The sequence below is a fragment of the Chlamydotis macqueenii genome, chromosome 2 (assembly GCF_036417535.1).
Source record: "Chlamydotis macqueenii isolate bChlMac1 chromosome 2, bChlMac1.mat, whole genome shotgun sequence".
Taxonomy (NCBI): domain Eukaryota; kingdom Metazoa; phylum Chordata; class Aves; order Otidiformes; family Otididae; genus Chlamydotis; species Chlamydotis macqueenii.
This window is the reverse complement of record NC_141557.1, coordinates 32,060,172-32,072,729: the sequence shown is the minus strand read 5'-3', so window position 1 is coordinate 32,072,729 and position 12,558 is coordinate 32,060,172. Positions and strand designations below refer to the sequence as shown.

Genomic DNA, 12,558 nt, shown 5'->3' with positions numbered 1-12,558 from the left:
CTTCTCAAAATTCTTGTGAGTTACTTACATCATTCAAGTAACTTCACCAGGAAGCATCATCTCTTCAAGAAGAAACAAGTTTTGTGATTGATTCAAAATTCAAGTAAATCAAACACAAAGTTTTTCTAACTGCAAAAATTGAAGAGACTTGGAGAAATGGCAGGTACAGTTGTAAAATTTGTGATAGCACCAACTATGCTTCCACTGTGAAGCAGCTGAAATAAAAGTTTTATACAAATTTCTGACAGGATGTTGTTCTGTATAGCTCTCATCTTATCACTGAACACCGAGTACTCTTCAGTTCAGCCAGAAATACTACACTTCTGGCTTTTTGCTAACTTCTTGGTTCAACTTCTGTCTTGTTCTGGAGGCACGCTCAATACTCCTGGTGGAGAAGCTTTCTGGCAAGTGTGAACAGATACCTCGATGAGGCAAGGAAAGAGCTTACTGAACATACGTGTACCAGAGCTTGGGATGGCGGCTCATGGAATGATTCTTCCCATTTGCTGGAGAGTCTTTTGTTGCCGATTTACTCAACAGGAACTCTTGAAGTTTCTGCTTCACTTCTGTACTGGCCACCGCCCCTAAGACACACAGAATTAAACATATCTTATCTTTACTTTAAAAAATTACATTTTTAAAGAAAATAAAAATCAAAACACACACACAAAAAAAAAGAGCCTGTGTCTTGCTGCTGGAAGTGTTGTAAAATATAAAAAATATTGGTGGAAATCAGTCAAAATGAGATAACATTCAGATTAAACATTTGTCTGTAGAAGACTGAAGTTGGCTATAACCCAGAAATCCCGTGAAGTCATAAGGAATATTTCAACAGTAGATGAGGCCATTTATCCAGGGCCAGATGCATCTAAAGAATTTAAATTATTTCCTAATAATCCCCAAATACAAAACCAAGGAGAGAACTAAAAAGATAGTGACAAAAGGTCACTTTGCGGTAAAGAATGTTTTTTTGTTTTAGAAAAGTAAGAGTGATAGCACAGCAAAACTGCCCTCTGAACACTGTCTCAGTTATGAGCAGAATGCTGCAGAAAGGGCCAGCAGTGAGCCTTTTTATTCAAGCCACTTAAGAGTCTGTACCTCTGATGTCTGGAAGACAGACTACAGTCTGAAACATGAATCCTAGTTGATAACTCAGAAAAAAAAACAGAAAGACCAAAACACCAAGAAGACACAGTGCATTTTGACCTTTCTTGGTGGTTAGCTCAATACAGTACAAGTAGGGCATAGCAGTGTCAGGTTAAACTGCTAATTCCTACTTGCAGCATGGGACATGCTTCTTTACTCAGAGCCGTCATTCTCTTCATAAGGCAAGAAAAAGAAAAATCTTCTTTCAGTTTTCCATAAACAGTGACAAAAAAAATGGAAGAAAAAAACATTTATTTGAAAGCAGCAGCAATAATGCATACTGATACTCTAAAGTATTCCGTTACCCAACTCCGACACAGCACATCTAGCTGGTGAGCATGTTCCCCTGTGACCCAGTCCCCATAAAATACCTCCACTACCCCTCAGTTTCAGACCCTAACTCTCCTCCCCTCATCTTCCTTCCCTCCTCTACTCATTAAGTTGATCACCAGGGCTGGGCCTGAAGGGGTCACAAGTGCTGTTTGGTTGGCTGCTACATACTGAACACCCACTCAGCAAGCCAAAATGAGAAGGGAACAATTGAATTTACATAGCTGCTCTTCCTTTGGTGGGAGCACTAATAAAGCCCAACTGTTTATATGGAGGCTGATTTTTCATACGACTTAGAGGAATATTTTGTTCCTGCAGTTTCTACCACCCTCTCACTGTTGGGTCAGTAGGCTGGTGATGCTTTCGTGGATTCACCATTCACCAAAGTACTGGAAGCACCATGGACACCTTAATTTCTAAAGCCTACAATATGGCACACCTATAACTGTTGAACTGATACATTTTTCCACCCAAGAAAAAAAAGCAGGAGCATAATGTACAGCTCTTTTCTGCTTCAGTCATTATCAGTTAATTCTCGTGATAATTGAGTAGGGCAAGTAACAATATCGGCTTTTGGCAGCTTCATTTTGAATACCACAATGTACTTCAACCTGATTTTTAAACTGACCTCATTAAGGAGAATTATTTGGATCTGTCTCCCTCTAGTGAGCATCAAATTCAAACAGTATCCTTTACATCTGTTCTTTGCCTTAGTGCTATACACGAGCTAGAAATAACTCTTGGTTGGACCTCATTAAATGGTACCCAGAACAAACACAAGGCAGTTTTAAAAAGTGCTAGCAAAAATACTCAGAAGCGTCAGACAAAGATATTCTTAAATATTTTGCTATATCTTCAATCTTGAAACAAGACTCAAATTGGTTAATCAGTAAGTAATTTGATTTTTTGCTGTTTTGTAGTGCTTTCTGTATTGGGAAATAAGTTCTTCAGAAAGAAGTTCTCAAGTGAAGCTTTAGGCTTTCAAATTTCCTCCTTTTTTTTTTATAAAAAGAGCTAGATTCTTGAGAGGCAAATACACAGGTCTGTCAAAATGTGCCTTCCTAGAGCCCTCCAAGTCTGCACACAAACCAGCAATGCGCATCTGTGGGTGCAACAGGTGGCTCTGCCTTTCTGCAAGCACAGCCTCGACTTCTCTAGCTGTGTATTTTTCACAGTAAAAGGCTTGCTTCAGGTTCCTGTTCGTTATCCATTTCAGCTGGGAGAAGGCAAAGGGGAATAGATTAATTTCTTATTAGGACTCATGGTACATTGGCTCTTACTTTCTCGGCCTCTTTCTTTGCCTCGGAGGGGAGGAAGCTGTTGTTCCCTGCGATGCCTCTCCAGTTCCTGCTCTTGTCTCTGCTGCTCCAGTTTCTGCTCTTTTTCAAGGAGTTCTTGCTGTTGTTTAATGGCTAGGAGTTCCTGTTGTAACTTGCACAGAACAAAAAGACATGAGAAAGTGCAGTTTGCACTGTTTTCTAGGTCAGTTCTGGCTAAAACAGCCCCCCTGAATAACTGAGTATCAGTGCTTGCTTTTGCACTTACACTTCTTTTCATCTCTTAACCGACTTTCCCCAGTCTTTTCAGAGGGATGGGGCATTACTGGCTGTCACTAAAATGAACTCTAATGTCGGGTAGCAGCCTGCTGCTCTGGTTTCACCTCTTTCTCTTTTGGCAAAAATGCCTGGAAACTGCACAGAGTTCTTTGCCAGTGCATCACCCAACTCTGGTTGCTGTGCTCCTCTGCATTTGTCAGCTCCATCGAGTGGAAGCTTAGCACAGTATCATAATGGCAAGTAGATCAGAAGGAAAAAAAAAACAAAACCAAAAAGAAAGGCAAGATCATAAATTCCTGGTCAAAATCCATTACAGGAATCCTACCATAGTGCATGCAATCCCATAAATAATTTTCTTTTACATTATGAGGCAGCTCAGAGAAGAGTGAAAACACAACACTTTCAGGGCCTGCTTCCTTTTTACAAATGCAAATATTACGCACTTGCCTATCAATTTGATTTGTAGGCACAAACTCAAACAGTAGCCCAAAAAAAGCGGTCTTTTGATACACGCAAAACTGCACATACAGAAAAGACAGTCATATTGAAGTCTGTCTGAAAATTCAGCTTTGTAAAATAGGTAATTTTCTGTGGATGTGGTGGCTTAATGAGCTTGATGATTCTTCTAGTACTGCCTTCGTCAGCTGTGAGCAACTTGCTGGAAAGTGCTAGCAGTTTTGCTTGCAAAGGCTTTTATCACCCAAATACAGAGAAATAAGCACTCAAACACCATCTCTCAGTCACAGTGAACCTTTCAGGCATGTTCCCTTTTCATGTCTGCCTAAGCATATTCAGTCTGCAGATAAAGCGAGGGATAAATGAAAAATGTTGCTACCTTTATGTGCTCCTGGAGCTGGGCCTGATGCTGACGGGTCAGGTTTTCATGCTGCTTCTGAAACTCTGCAATCAGCAGTTGTTTCTGAATTTGCTGCTGCTGCTGGATCAGAAGTAGCTCCTGCTGTAGCTGCTTTTCACGCATAATTGGGTCCACCATGGGAACCATCATCCTGAGATCAGTTCGCAAGTCTAATGGTGAGATAGGCTCTAATCCCACGGGAACCTCCGACTTTACATCCACTGTGGGAAGAAAACAACAAAACGTATATATATATATGAAATATAACTGGAGAAGGAGAATAGAGATCATTCCTACTGGGGAAAAGATCAGTTTCACTCAAAGACTGCTTCAATGTACAGACCTAACAAAACACTAATGCAATCTACGCTGTATGCAAACTTCAGACATTCCTACCAGCAACTGGAGATTTTACAAATTATTTTATCACTTTTTTTTCCATTCTCTGCAACAGTACTCCCAGATTAATACCCTGCTAAACTGACTAACAAACAACTCCATTCTAAAACCATGTCATAGCCTAATGGAGCAATATTTAGTGAGAATCTCCTAAGCACTATTAATGCTTCACAATAAACACTCAGGGCACTTCTTCAGTGTAAGATGAAAGCCTTCTAGTTCTCACTGCATTGCAAGAGATTTTCCAAAGCTAGCATGTAGATATTCTGAGGATGGTGCTGCACATGAACAGTAGCTACAGAGCTACTGCACGTAAATACACTTGGAAAACACATAGGAATAACACACATAAAAATATAAGAAAATAATTGAAATACAAACCAAGAAGTTTTAATACAGCTTTTGAAAAGTCACCACCATGTTTGAAGTGGATTAGACATAATACACTATTTATGGCTTGTAAGAAAAATGAAAACATCTTTAATTACTCAAATGTGTTGCAGCAATGGTATATATTGTTCATCCATCACTGAAGTACTTAATGAATAATCCTGTATTTTTCTATCTTCTTAATTAACTTGAAGGGACTAAAATGCAGCAGAAGAGAGATTTGATGATTTTCACTACAATACTTGTAAAGCTCAGGTTTACACATTAAGTGAAAAGACAGCGTAACTTTATCTGCTTCAAAAGAACAAAAAACAAGCAAATCATATTTCTACAAGAGGAAAATAAGTAGCAGCTGAGGGCCTTTGCTAAAGCTTAGCAGTTCTGATTCCATCCACGAGAGGACAGTGGAACACAAACACATTCACTTCTGTTCCTACTGATCCACGATCTTAATAGGAAAATAAGATTATTAACTGAAAACAAACATGCTCTGGGAAATGACAAAGGAACAAGACTTTAAGCGTATTTTCTCCTTTTCCTCTGCTACAGCTGTATTTGTTTTCAAGGAGAAAACCAAAATGAAACAGTGTACAATCAAATTAGTTAGTAAAAAGTTTTATAAAAAGAAGAGACCAGGCACCAAATCTCTTCTACTGATCACATTATTTTCTTCTGAGAATTCTGGAAACATATAATTTTCTGGGCCTTTAAAAAAAAATCCTAGCAAGTGTGCTTGTAAACTTCAGAGCATAATTTGCCTTCTTAACCTGCTATCCCAACAGAATGATTGTGCCTAAGTACTTACTTTTGTTCTGAGACTAATCACTAAATTATAAAAAATCACCTTTAACTTACAAAAACTACTCTTGATTATAAATAATTGCCCCAGACCAAGAGAAACAGACAGGCAAACCCTCACCCTTTCATCCCCATTTATTCGGCAGCAATCCACATTCCATTTGTCTAGACTAAATATAGCCACGTTTATACAAGAAATCAATAGTGCTTGCAGAGAGCAGAGCAAAGACATGAATATTTCATCAAACTCGGAGAGAAATGGCAATCAGCAAACTGACAGCAAACTGTGTAGGCTGACTGGCCCTCCAGATAAGTCTCCGGTACTTTGACAATGGCTCATTGCCTGCAAGTCACAATCTTATCATCGGCGTCCTTCTATTTTTAACATTAATTGCATTGTAGGTGACAAAGGCTTATCACGTTTAAAGTGGAGAGATGGATTTTTCTTACGTCTTCTGTGACAGGATAATAAGCCTTACTAGGAGCAATAATAGTAACTGGAGCTCGGCAAACCCTGCAGGGCCTGGTTCACAACAGTGTTTGCAAACTGAACCCTGCAGGGTTTGGGTAACAATAGTGTTTGCAAACTGAACCCTGCTGTTTATTTCACAGATACTGGCTACAAATCAGCCCCTACAGGTCTGCGATTCAGGCTGATTATACTTCCCTATCTCTGGCCAGCATCCCACTTCATTTTCAGAGCACTTCTCCATAACCATGAGGGGAAGCCTCCAGATTTTTCTAACGATATAAATTCCCTTCCACTATTAGTAAAATGTACAACTGAAATCAGGCTCAGTTTGACAAGATATACATTTTCAAGAATGTTCACACACTTGATAAATCTAGTACTGGAATATCTACTTCGTCAAGTTCAGCTTTACCTCATTCATTAATGTGGGGGAAAATAAACACTAAGGTATTCCTAGGGACTTGAATCCATAGAAACACATAATCTTTCATGTCATTTAAATGCCAATGTTTACTGACAAATAAAGACAAGTATTTATTTCCTGGCATAAATACTGCTAACAGTACGGTTACTTCCAGTACTACTAATAACCGCTGACATAGCAAATACTAACTTTCAGGGGTAATTACTGTCTTAAAACTGTAATAGCTATAGTTAGCTGGGTAATAGTCAACCTCATTGATAAAATTATTCTAAACAAGTAATCAGAAAATCACCAATCAAACAGAATGATTTGCTACTGTCTGTTAGGTGGTCCTAATGCCACAGGCCATTTGTATTCTCCTTACTTCTTACCAGCTGATAAGAAAGAGACAAAGCAGCCCCATGGAGCTACATCAGTGTGAAAAATGTGTAACGGAGCAGGGAATCATAATCAGTGTCTTTAAAAGCATTGACTTTTAGCTGAAGCATCTTCCCCCCTGTCACCCCACTGCAATTTTAAGTCTCAAAAGAGCAAAGGTGATGCAGGATGTTATTCTCATTGGCTCTTTTTATGTTTTTTTCATCCACTCTACACAAGGATATATGTATTTTTCAGGTAGCAAAGGAATGTCCTAATCAGTGTCCACAACTTCCAAACATCACAAGAAGCAGTGGGATGTATGACTTTAACAACAGGATTCATCAAACTATTAGCCAAAGAGGGAAAAGGACGAATTACAGAAAATATTAATCAGAGTTTGAGAAAGGCTAACTTTACTTTACGGAGCCTTATTTTAAAGGATTCCCAGTATCCCCAATGGAGTGAGGTTCTAGCAGGCACGATTCAGAGCGGCATGTTGCCCGCAATCTCTCCACCGCGGTCTGGAGCAGATCCTTCCCAACAGCTCTGCTGACTGCAGAGCAAGCCTGGGATTCCTCCCTAAGGTCAACTAAAGACAAACTCTCTGAACTCAGGTTAGCTGTGGTGAATACAGCAGTAGGCTGCAGAATATTAACTAAAACCGTTACTGAAAGCTCGGTGATTCCAGGAAATATGCCAAAAATTGAGTAGAAAAATATTTAATCTTCAGCTGCAACACACTGCAAAAGACATATGTATTTATTTTTCCTATAAATACTCGATTGAGTTTATCTTGAAACATAGTAACAAAAATAGTCTCAGAAGAACATCCGTATCAATTATATTCCGCAGTCGGCACTTCCCGCAGAGCTTTTGACATTCTGTGGAAAGAAAATAAGATACTTGCAAAATGGCATGCTTACTGAGTAGATTTAGATGCTTGCAGCATACGTAAAAAGAAGTAAAATAGCTTGTTTTAACCCTAGGGCTCCGCTTTTTGAAACTATTCCTTCTAATGGGAACTGAAAGACTGTAAGTCTTTCACTAAGAGATGGCATTTCAAGCTTTGTTTCTAGTGACTGGATTCAATTTCTGGTGTCTTAGAATGCATGTATCTTCTAAATCACAAGTGCTAGAGGAAAATATCTAAAAGTAAAACAGCCCACTTTCTTACTATCATCTCCCAAGAGGGGCAACCCTTTTTTTTGTTGCAGTTACCTTTCTCGGCAGACATTTGTGCCAATTTTAAAAACATGAAACTTAAACAAGGTACGCTGCCATCAGCTGAACAATCGCTAGCGTTTTCTTGAGATACAATGAAGAAGAATTTTAGTAGATTTGCTTAACACAACATGTTGTTCAGTACATTTATGATTCTTACATTAGAGGAACTGTTTGAATTTGCTGGGATTACATGGATTCGAGCTAACCCTTTCCCAAAGGAATGTCTTGGTTATGCTACTGGGCTGGGACAGTAAGGAAGGCTGCAGAAAGGAACAGGGCATGAAGGCGGTGAAGCTCTTTCTCTTGCTTTGGTCATTCAGGGAAGCCTTTTACTGGAGAAGTTAAGGTTTATGAAGTGAGCAAGGAGGACTTCAAAAGTCAGAATGCTAAACTAAAATTACACATGACAAGAGACAGGTGACAACCTCTTCTAACTAGCAATTTCAATATTAAGCAATAAAAATACATTCCTGAAAACACATCAAAACAGGAAAAATCTAGAAGAATCATTCTGCTATGAAATGGCCACAATTTACTCCAGATATCAACTCAGTGAAGTATTATAAAGAAAAGAGCAAACAGGAAAGCTGTTTATACTAGTGGTACTCTTTCAAACTCTGCTCTCCAAAACAGAGCCCACCTAAAGTTATGATTAACTTGCACAGCACTTTTCATCGTTTTCATATGTTTTCCATAAAATGAAAACAAACCAGAAGAGTTTTTGCACATTTTAGCGTAAAAGTAACTGCCTCCGTTTGGCGTCTTAATTCAGAGTGAAAAACCTTCTTTTTTGCAGGATTAGCCATCAATCATGACATAATCAGAGCACTAAGGAATTTACAGAAAAAAAAGCTCTAAATGCTGGAAAAAGTGGAACTTTCCTCCAAATGAAGATAATGCTTTAAATTTACTCTCCAGTTTAAACCTAGAATTCTCCAGATTTATGTGCCACCTCATTCAGGCACATAATACTGTCTTTGAACATACCAAGGAAGAAAGGATTGAAAAAAATGAAATCCCACAGGAGGCTGAAAGTTGCAGGAATAAGGAATAGCGAGAAGAGGGAAACTTTGGCAGGAAGGTGAGAGATGAAGTAACTGGCAGGAGCTGGGGCAGAAAAAGACTGGCCAGGCAATAAGACACAAGCAGCTGACCAGAGATAGAGCACAGGGAAAGGAGTTAAAATTTCAGAGCTTTCTGCATTGAGGAGCAGCATTACAGGAGCATTGTTCACTCTGTAACCTAAGAGCAGCCCTGGCATACTGATAAGGTGGCAGGGCTTGGCCAAACCACCAGTGCAAATAAAGAGCTAATAGAGGAGCAATGTGTCCGTGGTGAGGATGCTGGGAAATTAAGTGAGCAACGTGGTTTTGAATAGCCACGGCTAAAGGAGGATGGAGTATGGCATGAAAACTATTACAGCAATTGTTCAATGTTCAAACTTGCAGAAAAATATCCAGATCTGCAGCCTGTTCCCCAGAGGAGAGGTGGCTCGCGGCTTTCTGGAAGAAGCTGTGCCACAGCAAGACCTGCACAGCAGACTGCAGCAGGAGCCAGGAGATGAAATTTTAAGAATAACTAGTGACATCAGAAGCACAAGTCAGATGATCAATAAACTGTGAAAGGTTAGGTTACCTCCCATAAGATGCTTTTATCATCCTAGCTCTGGTGGCTAAAATCTTCTACGTCAATTCTCAGCTGGCATAATCTGTCATTCCCCTGCTAACTTCAATATAGGCAAAGCTTGATGTAGAATCCCTCTCACAAGTGAAAGAAGACAGACTTGAGACCTTCTCATTTTAGTATGGGGACAAAAGCATCCAGATTTAGGATGACAGTTATAAAACCTTTTTCCAATACTTGAAATAAGCAGAATTTTTTTCTCCACTCTCACAGTTATGCTAAAGGATGCATCCAAGCTGAAAAAAAGTGTCACTTAGATTTCACTAAATGTTATTAAATATATTTAATTAACTGTATATTCTCAATCATAGTCCAGATTTTGGTTGTCACAGGCAAGGAAAACAGAAAGAGGAGAGCAAATGCAAATGGAAGATTTTTTCAAAGGCAAAATTATGACTTTTTATGGCAGTTAAGTACTCGACTGCAATTTGTACTTTTAAAACTTCCTTGCTTGGAAAGGAAAAGCACAAGAAATTAAGACACATTTCAGATAAAAAAAAAATACTTTCCAGTTATTTTCTTGGATTATCCTTCAAGAGCCAGTAATTATTTTAAACAGTATTATCACTGAATTACAAGTATAAGTGAACTGTCAAACCTGATGAGGCACTCAACTGAGTTTATAGTATTAAGGAGAAGTGTAATAAATTAGACTAGAAATGTATTCCCCTTTGTTCTGTAAAAGGCATTTTATCATGATTATACCTTTTCTCTATTTCTTTTAAGTGTTTGCATACATGTCATAATGAGAAGTAAAATAAATGCAAACAGTGATCTGGGCTTTGATTTACCATTCTCTTATTTCCCCAGGGCCTGGAAAGGAAGCTCAAACAACCACAAACTTCTAAAATATCAGTGAGAGGCCTTGAAATACCAACACTGAAGTTACAGCTAGCTGACTTTTGTGAAAAAAAAAATCAAAGGCTTTATTATATTGATTTACTAAAATCAGATTCTTTCTCTGCAAATAAGGTTTTGAGTCAAACAGTCATTACAAACATAAATACCATCTAATTTGCTATAGCCAAGAAGTTTTTAAATTGTAGTGTTCACTGTTTCTTCTCTACCAAATACACGAGCAAAAGTTCCACTTTTGAGCCTGCCAGAGTTCATGCAAGTATCAGGCCAACCACTTCTGTCACAGGAATAAAGGCAAATGCACTCAGTAAATCAGATCAGAATGTGAAATGCTTTCGAACTCAAACCTGGGGTGATCTGTTATCAAGAAATCCAAGCCGAGCTATATTTGGGTTTCTGAGTTACTTTATTTATATTTCAACTAGGAGAGAACTCTTACGTACACATTCTCTACACCCATCAGCACACAGGCATATTTTAACTTTCTGGAAAATGCTCTTTTGATATAAGGAATCTGAATATCCTGAATTCTAGCTACTACTGCTGCAGGCAAGATAAAAACAGGACAAAGATAAATGCATATATAGTTAAAAATGTAGAATTTCTACATAACTTGCTTCTCTCTTCCAAAGTCTATGACATACTGGTGATACTATTAAATAATGATAAAATATCAGTGTCAATTATGCCATTGATACATGGTATCGGGTTAGCCTATTTGACCATAACATGCCCACCTCATGGCATACATGCGCAAAAAATGACAGGGAAGAATGTAAAACAGCATTCTTTCGGCTGTGTATCTTCTGTGCCCAGATCAGTAGCACTGTCAGCCAGATCACACTGAAGCGGCAAAACAAGGTTTGATTTGGTGGCAGCACCACTTAGTGGTTGTGGAACTAAGTAGATACAGTGTCTCCAAGTCAGTAGGTGCCAGCTTATCACTATATGCTGGTCACTTCATGAAAGCCTTACAATTAATTAACTAAAATTAAAGCATGTGTGATACAAATCTGTGGGCGTCCACTTGCATACATACATAATTCTTGCATCCTATCCTGAAATGCTAAGAAAAAGCAAAGAGCATACATGACACAACGGCTTCCTCTCACCTCCCTTTTTAATAATGAGAGATGCTGCATACACATGAGAAAGGCAATATGCTTTTAATTGTGTCAGTGTTACTATACATTAAAAGACAGCATACAAAGTCCCCCAGGTTGCTAAGGATAATTGAAAGGGCATCTTGAGGACTTCTAGTGACTTCTTTGCCTCCCACCCCAACCAGAAACGATATGAGGCTGCTACAAGTGATACCAAATACATCCAAAATACATTATTTTCCCTTACTTGTCTCTCATCTCTCCTCCTGTGAATGCTGCAGGCAACGTTGGTGGAAATGTTGAGTTTACACCTACTGAATAATTCCCAACGGTACGGACACCACTATTCTAATCCCAAGTGGATGACATAGAGAGAGAAGAGGGGGAAAAAAGCTCTTCCTTGAAGTGAGGATATCCAAGGTAAAGAGCTACCATTTCGGCATGCCAGCAGGTATATCCTGAAGTATCATCCAGACAGCATGCTCAGGCAAATTAGACAGTGGGTAGAGGTTTGCTGAACAAGTATCCCCAAATAGCTTTGCTATTTCAGGAGTGTGACAGCCAGTGCTCCAAATGAAACCCTTGGAAGGCAAGATACAGTGCAAATCTTTCAAGGAACTGTTGGCAACTTTGTATTTTAGGGAAAAAGACAACTGATCCCCAAAATGCACAGAAAAGAATATTTTCCAGTTCCTAGGTTTGGGGGTTTTTTTTGGTTGTTTTTTTTTTTTTTTTTTTTTTTTTTGTAGCTGTATGTGCTCCCCAAGATGCTACAAAATCCACTATGTTCTTTTTTCTTATTTTTTACTGCACAGCAAAAAAATAAAATATAAATGTAACTTAATAAGCTCACAACCTCTCTATTACAGCCAGAAAACTAAGAAAGACCATCTATTATTCCAATGTTTTTAATAAATATTTATGGAACGTCCTGCTCTTTACAAGCATGGGGCTAAAAA

General features: G+C 38.7%; 1 protein-coding gene across 6 annotated transcripts in view; it reads right to left on the bottom strand.

The window, feature by feature from the left end:
- The window catches only part of HDAC9 (histone deacetylase 9), a 292,749-nt gene that overhangs the window by 38,808 nt on the left and 241,383 nt on the right, over positions 1 to 12,558 (bottom strand). For 2 of the 6 annotated variants that reach the window (XM_086742475.1, XM_086742479.1), the window contains exons 5-7: positions 3,868 to 4,109; positions 2,757 to 2,898; positions 464 to 584 (exon numbers count right to left, since the gene is read on the bottom strand). In XM_086742475.1, the coding sequence (XP_086598601.1) occupies positions 464 to 584; positions 2,757 to 2,898; positions 3,868 to 4,109 (505 nt within the window). Of the gene's footprint in view, positions 1 to 457; positions 585 to 2,756; positions 2,908 to 3,867; positions 4,110 to 12,558 lie in introns of all 6 variants that reach the window. The other 4 variants (XM_086742474.1, XM_086742476.1, XM_086742477.1 and 1 more) reach the window with 3 other exon arrangements.